Source organism: Hipposideros armiger, unplaced genomic scaffold, assembly GCF_001890085.2.
Source record: "Hipposideros armiger isolate ML-2016 unplaced genomic scaffold, ASM189008v1 scaffold_251, whole genome shotgun sequence".
In the NCBI taxonomy this organism is placed as follows: Eukaryota; Metazoa; Chordata; class Mammalia; order Chiroptera; family Hipposideridae; genus Hipposideros; species Hipposideros armiger.
In genome coordinates, this window is record NW_017731601.1 from 2,043,631 (window position 1) to 2,061,209 (window position 17,579).

At 39.5% G+C, this 17,579-nt stretch overlaps 1 protein-coding gene across 1 annotated transcript in view; it reads right to left on the minus strand.

The window, feature by feature from the left end:
- The window catches only part of DIAPH3 (diaphanous related formin 3), a 398,738-nt gene that overhangs the window by 101,743 nt on the left and 279,416 nt on the right, over positions 1 to 17,579 (minus strand). The window contains exons 21-22 of the mRNA XM_019655900.1: positions 2,956 to 3,051; positions 2,447 to 2,506 (exon numbers count right to left, since the gene is read on the minus strand). Of these exons, the coding sequence (XP_019511445.1) occupies positions 2,447 to 2,506; positions 2,956 to 3,051 (156 nt within the window). The remainder of the gene's footprint in view (positions 1 to 2,446; positions 2,507 to 2,955; positions 3,052 to 17,579) is intronic.

The window sequence follows — 17,579 nt, forward strand, 5'->3', positions numbered from 1 at the left end:
ATGTGTAATACTTGTTTGCCTAAAATTTTGATTATGTTTTAGCTTATTTTGTCACAGTTAAATAGTTTTATCATTAGGGGTTTTAATTGCATATAGTTTATAGAATTCTTTCTGATTACTCTATATCCATTTAACTGAAAAAAAAATTCCACTGTACTACTTAATGAAGAGAGAACCATCTAATGAGGATGCAATCAAATTGCAGGCAGACGCACCATGAGGTGTGGCTAAACAGTTGGTATTTGTGAAAACTTGGCCACAAACGTTTTCCAGAGTCTATATAGTGTACAGGGGAAGAGAAGTCCCTGAAGAGATTAGGAAGAGTGACATTAGTCACTCAGTGGCATAGTACTGTGTTGTGTAAAGAAGGAACAAAAGAACAAGAACAAGAAAACCAAGTCCTTGAAAGCCTCCTTTCAATGATCGAAATGGAGGCTCCATGGTTATGCAATCTCCCCCTGTTTCTCCATCTTCTTTTCTTTTCTGCCTCTCACTTACTTCGTTACTCACCCCACATTGTACCTAAAATATTTATTTTAAATTAAGCACAGCAGGATTATACATATGCCGTCATAATCATATGATCATTGTGTCGGCCGTGGTTCTTTAATGACCTACAATGTGGGCTGACTTGTTGATTTTATATATTTTACTACTAATAAAAAATAATCAAAGTATCTATATGTAATCAAAAAAGAAATGCAATGAAAATCAGAACTGTGTTATTGTCATAGTTGTGTCAATAACTAGCTCTGTACTTTTGGGAAGTTTTTAGCCTCTCTGAGCTTCCACATACTCATCTACGAAACAAAATCACCTCTAAGGATCAGGAAAACATCATCCTCTCCACGTTCTGCCATTATCAATATGTCACAATGACTCTAAATCATAAACCCAAAGTTAGGAATTAATTATCCACAATAAATTACTCCGATTTATTAAAGCTCTTTTATCCAGAATAGGGAAAGGCAAAACAATAAGAAAAGCACACTGTTGAAAAGAGTCAACAGATCTATATGTATAAATTTTACAGTAGGTTTTTACCATTTCTCTCATTTATTCGGCATCTACCATATATACTTTACCTTGAGCAGTAGAAGTCTACACAGCTATTAAGACAGTATTACATCTATGTCTTTTTCTTAATTACCTCTAATTTTTTTAGGCTATTCTAAAAACTTGACACAAGTTTCTCTACTCAGTCACACATTCGTGCTAGAAGTTAACTCATCTGCACCCAAAACAACCCTTAAACTTTGGTGACACTCTGAATAAATGGCAATCACAATGGGTGGATTTGTTTTTGATTGAGAAAAGTAGGCAGAACCTTCTAATACACAGCAGTGAGGAAAAGGGAACCAAAATAAATAAAACCCAATCAACATGAACCAGTATCTTGAAGAGAAGCTCCGTGAGGTTGGGTATGCGGGCGTTGGGTAGGGATTTTTAAAAGGACTCCATCGCATAAATATCAGACACTAAGTTAACTCACCTTCTTTTTAAGGATCCTAGCACATCTGTCCACAATATCACATGAGGCTTACCTGTATTAGTGATTTGGTCAAAATGCTAATCACAGTATTTCTAAATGTACTGACAAATACGATAGAGTAAACTAGGTGACAGACTCAATATTTCAAATTGTACTGAGATAGAAAAACCATAGGCAGTCAGGGACATGGCCACAGTGGAGGGGATTAAGGCTAAGACCATAACAAAAGCCAAAGGAAACAACTTTAGAATAGCTTGTAACAAACAAATTCAAACTGCAAAGCCCGCCAGAATTATCAGTCCAGGTGTAGGGAGCCAATCACCTCGTAACAGACAATTTCAAACTGCAGAGCCCGCCAAAATTAACTGCCCAGGTACAGGAGACCAATCAGCTCTGACTCAGAGATATTATACTCCCAGCGCAGCCCAGCCTGTGGGGCATTCAACTCTTGGACGCCCCCTCTCTCCGGAGAGCTTTTCTCTTATGCTTTTTCTCTTTGCTTTTCACAATAAAAATGTACTTGCTTAAGCCTTGCCTCTCCAATCCGCATTTCCATTCTTTGGTGACTGCGAGATCATGATCCCAGCAACACACCAGGATCCTATATCAGTATCTTGAGGTAGAAGAAACCCACTACTTAAAACAGTATTATGAAAGCACGATGCTTTTGAAAGGATACACTGGGCAACACTGATCAGAAATGAGTGATGCAACTTCAAACAATAAGAAGAAAACATTCACTCGGGACCTGAAATGAGAGCCTGGACCCCACCGCTGGCGATACTGTCGGGTGGAGAGCATGAGCACACAATCTCAGCAAACATGTCCAGCCACACATTTCTACTCCTTTAGTTATACTGAAACTCGAAAATTTCACAGCAGCCTCTTAAAATCACAGATCAACAGGATAAAAGTAGATAAGAGAATGTGCACTTTATGAATACGGTTTATTACCATGGTTACAAACTTTCAGAACAGGCCTCTGAGACATTGGGCTGAGACTCTGCCGAATATCTGTTAAAAAGAAAAGAAACTTAATATAGAGGTCTGTTCATCTCAAAAAGTGTAACAGCATTAAACTTTTTTCCAAGGTTAAATATATATCTGGACGCAAAGCAATAATGTTATGACTTTTACTTCCCATTTAATTACACTACTGTAAACTCCACTGGGATCAAGTACACATGGTTCTTTAGATGAGACTTGTCACACTGATAGGGATTTCCTGGGCTCAGTGCATTGATTTGTAATGTGCTGCTGACACTGGCCAACGGGAACGCTTCTCTCTCTGACATTTGTCATCGCCAGGGAAGGATTAAGAAAAGTTATGAAACTTCTGAGGAGCTGTTGCCCACAGCACTGCATTCTTGACATATGACTTTAAAAGAATTAAAAAATATATAAAAGCGTTGTTCTTTGTGACCGTTCCCTAGAAAGTAACATGAAACAAGTATAATGCTCACCTTTTGGCTTCGGTGTCCTTTTCCTTCGGTCGCGGAAGGCAGCCCCCGACTGCAAGGCCTCCAGCAGACTATCCATCACTCCTGTCTCATCACCCTCTGTGGAAAGAGATGCAGGGAATTCCATCAGCCCTCGGGGTTACCATAGCAATGTCAAAGCACACACAGAAACCGGTGATGGGGATGATGGGGGAAAGGATCAGATGCCAGGACCAAGCCAGCCATTTCAAAATATGTTAGGACTTTAACCCGCATAAATCAAACACCTTTTAATGAAACCTGTCTCATTAGAGCCTATGTTACTGTCCACTAAAGAGGACTGAGTTCCATCAAGTCCCTTCAGAGCACTGCTTTTATAGTCCAGCAACACAATATCCTTAAGTGGAATGTGGTTCTCGTCATGACTGCGTCTCAGATTCTCATCTATCATATTTCCCTTGTAGAACTGGGTTATTTTCAAAGCTTCAGCTTCTGTTCTAAAATTGACCAGGTGTGGGAGTGTTTTCGTTGGCGTTACGGATACTCTGGCTGTCTAAACTTATAGTGTAAAATTGCATTTCCACACTAACTTTTGTGAACATGCTCCCGGCTACTGATGCTTCATATCAGAGGATAACCATCCCCTAACTTTAGGTGACATACAACAATTACTACAAATGTTTACAGAATGTATGAAAATCTTATCTATAATGAAAAATAAACCAAAACGCTCTCAAAAATCTAAAAGACAGCAATACACGATGATAAGTTTAAGTTGACATTCTGTATGTGATTAATGAAGACGTGGTGATGGAGCCGTTCTCTCTACAAATATCAGATTTTCTTGTAATAATCATGGTTATGTATAGTTGTCAATGCTAAATTATTATTTAAAGGAAGCAGAAACAAAAGCTTCAAAAAACCTAGTGGCCCAACCTAAATACAACGGAACACCAAAGACTTTTTTGTCCCTTGCGAGGCTTTATTTGGAGGCATTCTCCAGGAAATTGTATGGCTGGTACACAGTTATGTCTCAAGTAATAGAAAACTATTTTCCTTTGGAACTTTTCTTTCTTTCTTTCTTTCTTTCTTTCTTTCTTTCTTTCTTTCTTTCTTTCTTTCTTTTTCTGTGAGATGCAATCCCTTTATAGGGAACAGATGACAAACGAATGCAGATAACACACTTATTTACAGTTTACAAACAGGTATATAAATATGACTATGCATCGACCCCTTTTCCATCTGGTTTTAATTCATATTTTTAGAAAAGTACAAAACCTTCTAAGTGAACTCAAAAGGTGGCTGAGAAATAGAGTATTTGGAGATTGTCAATTTACATGTAAATTTAATTCTTTAGTGCTTTGATGGCTATTTTAATTAAAATATGTTAAATGTTTCAGACACTTTAATAGTAACCACCTAGCTATCTTTGAAAATTTATACTCAAACGCAACTATATTTTTCCTAAAAAGAACTACAATTAATGCCAAATATTTAAGGTAGTGAATATATTTTATGAGTAAGAGAACACTCTTTGTTTTTTGGTTTTTTTTTTGCTGAGCCATCCTGCCACCTGTTGGCAACTTAGCGGCAGTGCAGCTCGGGCCGGGAATCAAACCAGCAACCCTGTTGCTCAGAGATCACACTCTTGAGCAGAAACATTTTAAAAATGTAAATCTTTAAGAAAATGAGCATGCGGTTAATGGCATACACTTTAAGGAGAAGAAAACTACAGAGAAAATTTGAACTTTCCTTAGTCAAATACGAAGGAGTATATATAATACAACCAAATGCTGTTGGCAGTGGTATTGTTACGGTGCTTTGGAAACTAATGGGGGTGCCAAAAAATATACACAAGTGGACATTCTGGTCAGCGTTGCTCCAGCAGTAGTTCACCATAATCAGAGGTGTCTGGACGCTGATGGTAACCACTTTGAGCATCTCTTGTAAATGCCGAAGTCAAACGTGACCTGTATTCATCTTTTATTATCGGCATATATCGAGTATTACAATTTTAATACAGTTTTCCTTTCTTAAAATGTGTACACATGTTTTGGCACCGTCTGTATTGTGTGTGCATTACGAGACTGAACAGGTGGGTAAATGTGCTGACGCTGGTGGCAGGGGTGCTCACTGCGGGAAAGTAAGTGCCAGGATGCGACAGCAGGCTGAGGGGCAGAATCATGAAGTGCTGGACTGGAGTTGCAGGTATCATACACGCAGAGGGTTTTTAAAAAACACTTTTCCTAGCTTTGTGGTACCAAAGAGCCCAGAAGTAATGACATCGCAGTAGCAATGAGCACACCTAATTCTTGGATCTTGGTTTCTAAATATCATTACTCACTAATACTTAGAGAAATGGCTGATTTTAGGGCTGAGTCCAAGACATGGTGAAATGAACCAGGAACATATTGTTGTGCCAGCAAATAAGAAAGCGCTCAAAGTCAGACAGGCATATGTCCGAAAGCCAGGGGGCCAGACTGAAGGGTGCCTCAGCCAAATGTAGGATAATTTGAGCGCTAAATAACTAATAATGGGAATGGATTTTTACACAAAAGGCTGTGAGGGGACAGGATGTGGAGAAAACTGGCAGATATAACCTTACTCAAATAATTAAATTTGACATAGCCAGTGACGGGGCACACTGACAACTGCCTTCTGAAGTGATGCACTGAGACAGTCCATTACAACTTGTGTAGTACTTGGCACAAAAGTACTTAACGTGGATCTAACTGTGGGGAAACAATCAGACAAATTCAAAGTGAGGCATATTCTGTGAAACAGCTGGCCTGGGTTATTAAAAATCATCAATATCATCAAAGGCCAAGAGAAAAATAAAGAAAAGGTTAGAGAACCACTCTACATTAAACAACTAAATGCAGCATACAAACTTTGATTAGCTCTTGGCTTATAATAAGGTTATAAATGACATTAATGGGATAACTGAAGATACTTCAAAATGCACTGGATATTGAATAATTATATTGGATCAATGTTAAGATACCTGAGTATGATCATTATATTAGGATTAGGCAAGATAATCCCACTGATTTTAGGAGACAGATGCTGACACTTAGGCTCAACTACAATTTATACCATGGTTCCATGTTCATGCCTTTGAACATGCTGCTATCTGTACACAAAACATCCTTCTTACTTTCTTCATCAAACTCACTCATTCTTCTCTTTCAAGACCTGACCTGTGTGGGGGGGCCCTGTGTCCTCATGGCATGTGGTACATATAGCAATACATCCTTTTCAATATTGTTTACTTGACGGTTCCTACCGTTAGACCATGAGTTCATTGAGGGCAGGGAAGTGGTGTTCACTTATCTTTAATACCCAGCATAAGGCTAGTATTACATAGAAAATGTGCATTGCATTGACTAGATAACAAATGTGGCACCACGTGGTCAGCTGGAAGGCATAATCACGCAGGAGAATGAAGGTCACAGGTGAGGGCTGGGGCCAGGGAGTCACAGGAGTACCGTCCCACCCTGTAAGCAACAGCTTGGTTTCTTCCTTTCCCCTTGTCTCAAACGTCCATTCAGCTGGCAAGCTCTGTTAACACACATTTCCAGGTATCTCATGCATTGACCCATTGTTCCCATTTCTGACTAAACTTGATGTTGGTGGTCCAGGGTTGAATTATTTTTCACTTGAAATGCTGCATGAGTTGCCTGGAGTCCCACTGCTTCCAGTTTCTCCCTAATTCTATTCATCTCATACAGTACTGAGAAGTCCCAAAGCAGAATTATGATCTTCGAACCCCCAGTCAAACATTCTCAGTATCTCTTATTTCCCGCAACATGAAGTCCCAGCTCTTTCACTCACGCCTGACGCTGATTAGAATTGCTCTTCTAATTCTCTGTCTTACTCCCAACATCACAACCGATTCTTTGCCTGAACATAACTGCCCGTGTTTCTCCGCGAACATACCCTCTCCTGTCCATCACTCTCCCCCTGGAACCTCTATCCCTACTCTAGCCTCCCAGAGCTTTTCTTGGCCTTCACGCCCACACGCATAATGGAAAGAATACAATATTGATGTGCGAAGACAGGCATTGTAGTCTGAGCTCTCAGCTAATGACCTGTGTGACCCTAGACTAGTTCCATAATCATTCCTGACACGTGTAGTAGAGAGAATGCCTGCCTAGGGTTAATGAGAGGACCAAATGGGGTAATAGAAACTAAAGCACTTGGCAAATTGCTAAGTGATAGAAAAAATATAGGGAAATAAATTCATAAATGAACTGTATACTAAGTACATCACAGGAAGTTTATGAAATATCTGCTGATTATGTTTCAAAAATTGTTTTAGATACATTATAAATTAAATAAATATTGTATAGTGTATTTGATTATATTCTTAACAAAGGACAAAATCATACATAACTTCGTTTCTAAGGCAAACTCTAGTAGAGGATTAAAATATTCCAATGTGGAACATGAAGATATATAATAAAGACGTTTTTCTATATTTTAAAAATGCATTTAGAATATTCATTCCACACATGTTTGCTGAGGGCTTACTATGTACCAAGACGTTATCAGACACTAAGGATACCTGGACCCAAAGTGTTACCAAGAAATGTTTTCTGCTCTCAGGAAGCAGAAGACCACGCAGGCATGGGAGGGATCTATATGAACTCCTGGAGCTGGGAGGCTCTGAGGGAGTTATGACCTGACGAACGGCAGGTGTTGGCCGCGACAAAGGCTGGGGAGGGAACAGCTCACCTGGGAGAAGAAATAGCCAACAAGGGCACAAGATAGGAACAAAAACAAAAGTGAAGCATAACAGAGTATTGAAATAATTCATATTTACATTATTCTAATACAAACCAGAGAAATAAAAATTAGTCATTTTTTATTGGAGACTAGAATTCAATTTTTCTAACTATAAGTCAATTTATATTCAAAATATTTATCACCTCTCTCCTGCTGTGAAAACTCTTTTAAATAAATACACTAACTGCAATAGTCAAAGCTTCGCTGTGTCTTGGTAACATGTCACCTTGTTTAATTTGTAGCTGATATTGTAAAAAACTGCACGGTGTCGTGGGAAATGGAGAAGGGAGAGTTAAGGATATTTCTAGAGCAGAACCGATAAGAGGAAGGCACACTGCGGGTGGGCTTGCTAAGGACAGAGTCAGACACATCTGAGAATTTGGATAAAATAGTGGCAGGTGTACACAAATACTAAGCAGATTTAAAAAAGAATTGTTAGTATGAACCTGGAAATAACATGATTGTCCAACAGAAAACAATCATGGATGTAAATGGAGGGGTGAGGAATATTTACACAGTTGCAATATTATATACACTGGCTATTCTTTTGTCTATCGATTGTGAGGCACTTATAACATGAAGACAGTAGGGGTAAAGGAGAGTACAAGTGAGGAGAGGGTATAAGGAAACTAAATCTTCAAACGCTTCTCAGGAACTCAGTAGGGTCTAAAATGAATAAATTGACAAATGATAGTCTAAACATATTATCTAGAAATAGGTAAGAGGCAAATACCAGATAAAAACCCTAAGAATTAAAAGTAGTTACCTCTGAGAAGTAGGAGGGAGTTGAGAAGAGAAAGAAGATAATTTTTCTATGAGAAAAGCTATGAGCCTATTTTATTTCATTGAGGAATTTGCAGAAATTACATTAATACAAAGTAACTGAAAAAAAAAATTCCTGGGCTGGCCAAGTGGCGCATTGGTTAAGAGCTGGATTGGGACACCAGCTCTAAGCAGCAGGGCCCTGGTTCGAATCCCACATGGGCCAGTGACGCTGTGCCCTCTACAGCTAAGATCATGAAAAACAGATCAACCTGGAGCTGGGCTGCCACGAATCACCTGCAACGGCGTAGGCTGCAGTCCCTGCTGCAGTGGGTTGCTGTGAGCTACTGTGAGCGGCTGGCAGCTGCTGTGAGCTGCCAAGAGCCTGCCATCCAATGGCTGGCAACCGATCTGCCTCACCCAGGAAGAACGCAATGATAATACCAACATGGGCCAGTGAAACGACGTCCTCCACAACTAGACTGAAGAACAAAAGGACAGCAACTTGTCTGTTCCCTTCCCCCAATTCCCCAATAAAATTAAAAAAAAAAATCCTGCCAGTAAAGACAACTGAGGAGGAAGAGGAGGAGTTTATTTGCAATATAATATTATTAACCGTAGTCACCATTCTGTACATTACAGCCCATGACTTATTTTGTATCTGGAAGTTTGTACCTCTTGATCCTTTTCACCCATTTTGCCCGACCCCCAAGCCCTCTCCTCTTTAGCAATCACCAATCTGTTCTCTGTATTGATGAGTTTTCCTTTGTTCTGTTTCTGTGGTGGTTTTTCTTCCACTAACTCATTGCACTTAGCTTAACACATCTCACCACTTTTTATATGCTTTCAGTTAGCACGAGATAGAAGGATAACCACGTGGAATCTGAGTGGAGACAGGGAAGGAACGCTCAGTGTCTCCAAAGAATTATTGAAAGTGTGCAGTCGATGCACAAAATTCACAGGCTCACAGTGTATCCCAATTCTTCCTAAAACAAACATGAGATTCCTGCCCTAAAAAAAACAACAACAAAAAAACCCCACGTAAATTATTGCACTATGCTGCTGGTTACAGACCTTCTGGGAACCAGACTGTATTTGTTTTACTTGGGAACTTAGTTCAGTCTTTAACCTTATAGAACAAAGCTCAAAATGCTTCTTAAAGTAGACAGCAAACAGACAGGAATGACTTGAAACAAATTCTTTGAACTTATCTTAATCTAGATGTGAACCTAAAAATTTGTTTGAGTCAAAGAAGTTAGAAAGCTAATTTTCACTGGGACTTAACTGATAAAATGATAATTAGAACAGTTCTCTTTTATACTGTAATTAAATGACTAGCTCAACCATAAGTGGGATTTTAAATTAAAAGAAAACATTTTAATATTTGTTTTTTTTTCTCCACTAGTCTTAATTATTTGCACAATTTGAAATATTTTTCCTTACATGTTAGAAAGAAAAAAAAAATTAGAATTGTTTACAAAGAAGGACTGTCACTTTTTTCCCTCCTAAAACAGAACACTTAAGAGCAAACTCAAGGCGTCCAAGGGCTGGGCTTGAATCTTAGCTCTTACTCATCAGATGTGGGCCATTGCCTCATCTCTAAGATGGAGATAATAACAGCATCTACCTCAAAAGGTTGTCGTGAGAATTAAGTGAGCTAATATATGGAAAGAGCTTAGATTAGCGCCTCACACACAGTAAGGCCTCAAAAAACATTAGCTATTACTTTTAATATTACGATGACTATTCTTTTTCACGAATATGGCACACATTGCTGATTGGCCAATGTAACGTATCCATTCTCTTGTCTGCTTCTACTACAGAGGCTGAAAAAGTGCAAACCTCGTTTTCTGAGGCTCTCTTGCAGCAAAGCTGGGGCAGAGTGGGGCTGTGTGTGGAGGGAAGATGTGATGCATTTCTGGCCAGTAAAGCGTAAGTGGACATCTGCTATGATGTTTCCAGGATTAGAAGAGGCATTTACTGATAACTTTGTTCCTTCTTCCTCCTATGTGGACTAGCGCCCAGAGGCCTGATAGCAGTGACTGCCATCGCAGGCTGCTGCGCCCCTCCTGCTAATTGAAGTATGCTTGGGCCTGGACAATCATCTTGCAATGCTGAGCAAAGACCATGGGGCTATATAAAGCGATATTTTCAAAGCTTGAGTGAAAAAAAAAAAGTGTACAGATAGATTTGAATGTATAAACCATAATTATCACACTATTACATTGTATACAAGCTGGAATCTAATTTCATGTCTTATAGAAAACAAAGTTACAGAGATATTTGTAAAATTAAAAAAAAATTCATGAACTCTCCAGTTTTTTAAAAAATCCATCACTGGATGTTACGTATAAACCATGGTACTATTTTAATTATGTCAACAACCAAGAAAATGTGGCAATATAAATATACTGTAATGGATCATATGATATTGTTACTAATTTTTAATTTTTGAAAGTTCATATGATTTAGATTCGGTTGTAAGAAATGATTTCAACATTAATACTCATTTAGTTTAACTTTTAAAGATATCTAATTCACCTTCTTCTGGAATTTTTTATAACAGCTCTTTCATTTTTAAAAGTAATGTAAACAACTGGCAAAATTCAGGAAATATAAGTTACTTGTCTGCTCATTTACTGATCTCAAATAAAAAGGTCACAACTATTTTCGGAATGCAATCGTACTTAAGACACAAGACTTAAAAGTAACCGAATGAGTTTGTCATTACAAAATATTATAGCAAAGACTCAGATTGTATTAATGAACATATTAAAAAAAAAAAAACAAAAACTTCAATAAGACAGAATTTCCCAAATGAATGAATACCACAGAACTGTGTGTGTGTGTGTGTGTGTGTGTGTGTGAGAGAGAGAGAGAGAGAGAGAGAGAGAGACAGAGAAAGAGGTTGGTTCTGTGATCAAATAAGCATGAAAAATAATATATAGTATAAACTGCTCTTGGCAAATTCATATCAAATATGCATCAAAGCTCAATTTATAATATATGATAAATGTGCCATTTCAAATAAGGAGAGGGTAGGAAAATACTTATAACTACTGTGGTGATGGTAGTTTATTTGGATCCCACTCTGCTACTTACACCAAAATAAATTCCAAGTGGCTCAAACATTTCATTAAAATATTAAATTACAAAAGTATAGCAGACAACATGGACAAATATCTTTGTCCTTAGTTCTGGAATGAAAAGATCTTCCCTAAGAAAAATCTAAACACCCAAAGTGTACACATAAACAAAAAGGGAAAACTGAAAAAAAAAAATTGAAACACAGGTATTCCCTAAGATCGATTTTTTAAAAAAAATAAAGAACATTATGATTCAGTATGAAGATGACTAACAATTTTATTTAAAAAACAAAAAAAACAGGCAAATGATATGTTTAGGAAACTCTTCATAAAAATAAGTAAATGAGGTTTTTATACAGAGGCTATAATCTGAGCTCAGCCTTATTCATAATTTAAAATATTCCAAAAACATCACGGAGAGATCATTTTTCACCTATTAGTATGGCAATAATACAAAAAATTAGAATTGGTAAAGGTTAGAAAGCAGGCCTCTCCATACACTGTTTGTGGAAATATAAAACAAATGCAATCCAGCAGTCTGTATCTGAAATAAAACTGCATATATCATTTGATGAGATAATTTTTTTCCTAAGAAAATTATCCTACTTGTGACTCCCAGGTGCGCAAGGGCATATGTACAAGGAGGTTAATTACAATGTTTATAACAACAGAAGAGTGGAAACGACACCCACCTGCATGAGGCAGACCAGATAAACGATGACATTCATACACTAACGTATGTTGAGAGGTGAAAAATAATGAAGCATATTTAAATTATTGATACGGACGATCTCTAAAACACAGTGAGCGAAAAGAGCTAATCACTTATTTTATCAATGAGGGCACTGGATCTAGACCTTTCAATGACCATGCACAGCTCTTAGCTAGAGAACAGAGGGTATGCTTTCTGACTTCCTGCTTAGATAGCAATTATTCCACTACCCCATGCTGAAATGAAGAAAGGCATCACTCAATGATGCTGCCTGAGTTAAATGTTGTTAAAATGTCTCCCATGTAAGTATTCAAGTGCCCAACTCTGATGAGCACGTTCACAGTGACCTCGTCTAAGGATTACTAAAGAAAACAAAATTTAAAAACTAGTGTTACACCCTGGCAAAAAAAACCTTGTCAAAGTTGTGCTTGTATGTTATGGAGGGTCTAGAGCCCTGAACAGATGTCTTCAGTTGCAAAAGCACAGAATGTCAGGAAAAAAAAATAATGTATCTATTTAAATGTGGATGTAGATGTAAAATGATCCTGACATTTAACAAGATGTGACTCTGCCGCACACTGAGCCCCTAGGACCCTTTCATCAGAGGAATTCAGAGAGGAAAAGGTTAATGACAGGCCCTGATGCCACCGCTTCTGGGTAGAAGCCTCACTTGTCACTCACAGGACCTTCACTTCACTCTGAGCAATAAGCCTGAAGGTCAGCCATCACTTACTTCTTGTTGGAAATATCTTAGAATATGTTTTTAACTTGTTAAAAGTATTTTCTTACGCGAGTGAAGAATTTCGAAAAAGACAGTTCGATGGCTTTGTTCCTCAAAGTGTGTGAACAAAGAGTATGATTTCAGATAGAGAAAATGAAAATGCTTCATTCAATCCCAGGAATCAAAAAGGCTCAGGGTGCGGAGGGGGTGTAAGCTGGGGAACAGTACTGACTTCAGGCATTTTCCCTCCAGAGGAGGTGGAGTAAATGGCCGTGAGGCCGTGAGGAGCCCCTCTCGGTGCGCGGTGCCGGGATCACTGAAAGGGCCGCAGAGGGACCCCAGTCACGCTCTGACAGCAGCATATGGTGCACGCTGGAGGAAGGGGAGAATAAGGTCAGGAAGTGAGGCTGAGGGAGCTTGGATTCAAGGCTGAAGAACCGCCACGGAACGTATTTGAAAGGTGTGAAATAATCAAAATTGTACTTCACTGTGATTAAAGCTGGCATAGTGTGAAGGTGTCAAGCTTGGGTAACTAGAAAACTGATGGTACCATTAACCCCAAATAAGAACATGGAAATCGAGTTTTATGTGGAACATGTTAGGTTTTAGATGAACTGATTTTGAGGTGCTGGCAGAATAGCCAAACGGTTTTGTCCAAGTAGTTGGAAATATAAAACTATAAAGTCTGTAGTTCAATTCTTTCCTACAAATATGTACCAGGAATACGTATCAGGCACTGAAACCAGCCCCTGCCCTCGTCTTCACGGGACTTACAGTCTAAGGGCGACTGCGACACATACTTATGATTATCTGTATGATGAATGTTCCAAAAAAGACAGCAGATTGCTATGAAATTGCTTAATACAGAGGCAATAGGTTCATTCAAATATCGTAACAGAGTGAACTGCTCCCTTTGGAGCTGAACCCTCTCTGTCTCTCTCTGACTCAGGCTAATAGCTCCTGCTACATATATGTGCTCACTGACCAGAGGAATTCTGCTTCAGGCTTGAGCATTTTGCAAAAACAGCCCCTTGTCAGAAGGAACGTTTCCTGAAGAGGTGGGGAGGTGTGTACAGAACAATGACTATTTATCAAAGATTTAAGGGAACCCCCTGGGGGACAGATGGGGAGCTTTTCTGCTCTTCCTTGGATACCACTCCTGCCCCGCCCCCCTCCTTCCCTGGACATAAAAGATGCTTGAACTTGAGGCACTCTTAAGATGGATTTAAGGAGCTATTGACAGCTCCCATCTTCTCGGTTGGTGCCTTCTTGATTAATAAGCCTTTCCTTACTCCAAACTCTGATCTATGGAATGAATATTGGCCGTTTTGAAGCATGGGGAGCACAAATATTGCAAGAGCAACAACATGGCTGCCGGGAGACAGTTTCAGGAGTTATTCTCTCATACCTGTATTTGCACTTACAATTCTCAAGTCATTTTTATTTATACTTTGAAGCACAGGGCACCCTATACTTAGCACCGTAAACAGTGGGAATCTGTGTAATAGCATTTTAGGTACCAAGCAGATTCTCAGTTAAGCACTGCTGTCAACCTTGCAGCAAAAAATTACCAAAGCAATTTTACTAGATTCAAATTCTAGGTTCATTTCTAATATGAATTTGTGGTGCAAAGTATTAAGTATTCATCATTCTTTCAGTTCATTTCAGAGGGGAAGTACAGGCTTATTCTGCACAAATACAGCATTCCCTCCCGGTCCTTTCCCCCATCAGATACAAAAAACTGTGGCATTGATATATTTACAAACTGAAGACATTTGAAAATCTTAATTAGAGTAACAGCAACATATTTTTGAAAGAAAGGAAGTCAGCAAAGATAATAAGGCAAATCTGAATGAGTGGAAAGTGGAGAAGAAAAGGAATTGACATATGCTTCCGGAAAGCAAATAACAGAAAAGAAATGAAAATGGGAGACAACTGAACTTTCAATGAACTCATTAACAATTGCAAAGAAACTGGAGGCAAAAATGTGCTAAGCTCTCTCAAGAGAACAGTGTAAGATTTTCCTCTAGACTACAGAAAGCTGGAAAAAAAAATACAGAAGTTCCCAAATAAAAACTGATATATCAGATGTTTGAGAACAATTTTATTTAGAAAAGAAGGAATGCATGAGAAAAAGAACAAAAATCTAAATATGAATGAAGAAACAAACCATCACTTTGATTGAATGCCTGTTTGCTAGGGTCTGTTGTGGAGCATTTAACCTAAATTTTCTAATCTAATTCTCACTTTAATTCTGCACAGTAGCCATTATCAGATCCATCTTAAAGTTAGGGATCTGGAGTTCAAGGAGATAAAGGGATGTGGCCACAGCTCTACAAAGGGCAGGTGGCAAGAGCTTTGAACCAGTATTTCTGATTCTATCTGCAGGCTTTGATACAGAGGTGGTGTATGATAACTGAGAAGTACTCAGATCTTTAGCTTTGCTGTCTTGTACGTAAAGGTATTTTAGGAAATGCTGCAAGGCCCAAAAAGGCAATGGCTTTCACAGCTGAGAACTCAACCAACAAGCAAATATTAGGTTTCCCCAAATTTACCGGAAACCAGATTCCTTTCTCCAGAACACGGTAATCAATGACCTGCAGGTCACAGCTGACTGCTTCCTCACAGAAAAAGGCCAGAAACATCCCTCTCCTAGGACCAGGAGTATCTGGAAATACTAAAATCAGTCCAGTCAGCAATGGCTTCCTGGTCCCTCCCTACAACCAACAGCATACCACGTTTTATTATGCATTGTTTTATTCACAGATGTCATATTTTCATCAACACCCAGGCAAGACCCTCCACTACCAAAAAGAGTATGACTCACTGAAGGCTTGGATGGTTATCATTTTTTAGCAATAAAGTATTTTTTAAATAAGATAGGTACGCTGGTTTTTTCTAATAGACATAATGCTATTGCACACTTGATAGATGAGAGTATAGTGTAAGCATAACTTTAATAACACTGGGAAACTAAAAATTCGTGTGACTTGCTTTATTGTGACACTAACTTTATTGCGGTGGTCTGGAACTGAACCTGCAGTATCTCTGAGGTATGTCTGCTTGGGTTAAAACTTTGGGACTAGCCAAACACTATCATCATTCTTGGATACCACTGCCCAAGAGGTAAGTCCTTCCTGATCTTTGTTTCCTCCAGGGTTTAGCAGCAAAACAACTTCTCTACTATCTCACTGTCTTCAGTGAACATTCCCGTCACCTTTTGTTTTTTAAGCTGAGTCATCCTGTCACGTGTTGGCAGCTCAGCAGCAGCTCAGCTCGGGCTGGACTCGAACCGCTGTTGCTCAGAGCTCAAACTCTTGAGCGAGCTCTTAACCAGCTGAGCCACTCAGCCGGCCCTCTGTCACCTTTTTATCTTAATTGGAAATGGGCTCTACCTGGAAACTGGGGAGATGATGTTCACTGACCCCTGCAAGGAGATGCTTCTCTGGCTCTCATACATGATGTGCCTGAAGTCTGTGGGGTGTCGGTGAAGGAGCGGGGAGTGTCTGCTTTCTCCCTGATCTTTCCTGCTACATCAGGCTACCGCTTCCTCCCCCTCCTGTAAATCGCACTCTCCTTTGAGACACATGTCATTCGTGCTGTTATACCACTGTCATTCCTCTAGGTCAATGTCATCTAATCATGTACTAATCTCCCCTCTCATTCAAAACAGACTGCCATCTGATTCCGTCTTCCTCTTCAAGCCAAGTCCTGGGTGAATTCGATTCCATGTGAAAACTAATCCAACAACAAGTCCCGAGTTCTCTGGCCCGCTCATCTGCAGAGACCAATGCTTTCTCTGCTTTCGATCACTCTCATGCCCATAATCTGAACTTGCCACCACCCTTTTACTTCTAATAACTTAGATTCATGCAAGCCATTCTCTGACTCCGGTCATTCTTGTTCTTCCCTTTCCTTTCCCTCTCCCCCTCCGTCCCTCCCCTCCCCTCCCTCCTGCTCCCAGTCCTGTCACCTGTCCATGGAAATCTCCAATGTCTTGGCCCCATTTTCTTGCCCATTTAGCTTACACTCTGTGGTTCACCGCGCTGACCATGGCTCACTAGCTAGTATCTTACTTCCCTCTTTCATTGGTGATCTTTCTCCGAGTCCAGGTGAACCTTAAATGAATCCCAAATTCCATCTTGTTGGCACTATACGCCAGCTGCTAAGGAATCATGGTGAAAAATAACAGTGCAGGATCAGGGCCAGTACATAATCATCACTGCCAACACCGACTGGGTTCCAATACTATCCAGTTCTCCTGGGTCTCACCAGCGGGTTCTGGCTCCCACCCCGGCCCAGATGGGGGCTGTTTCAGTACTTTCGCATTTCCCTCAGGCCTCTCAAGCAACCACCACCCTTCCTCAGCAGAGGTCTTTCTTATTTCAGCTAGAAAATAGAGATCACTTAATGAAAATGCCCTTAACTTCCTCCCATCAAATCTAAAACCAGCCTTTCTTCCTTCCCACCCATCACTACAGCAGAGCACTGCTGCTTTCCAAGACAATCTCCTCCACCTGTGCTGGTGTCTTACCCTCTGCACCCAGTCCTACTGCCCTCAGGACCTTGCTCTACAGAG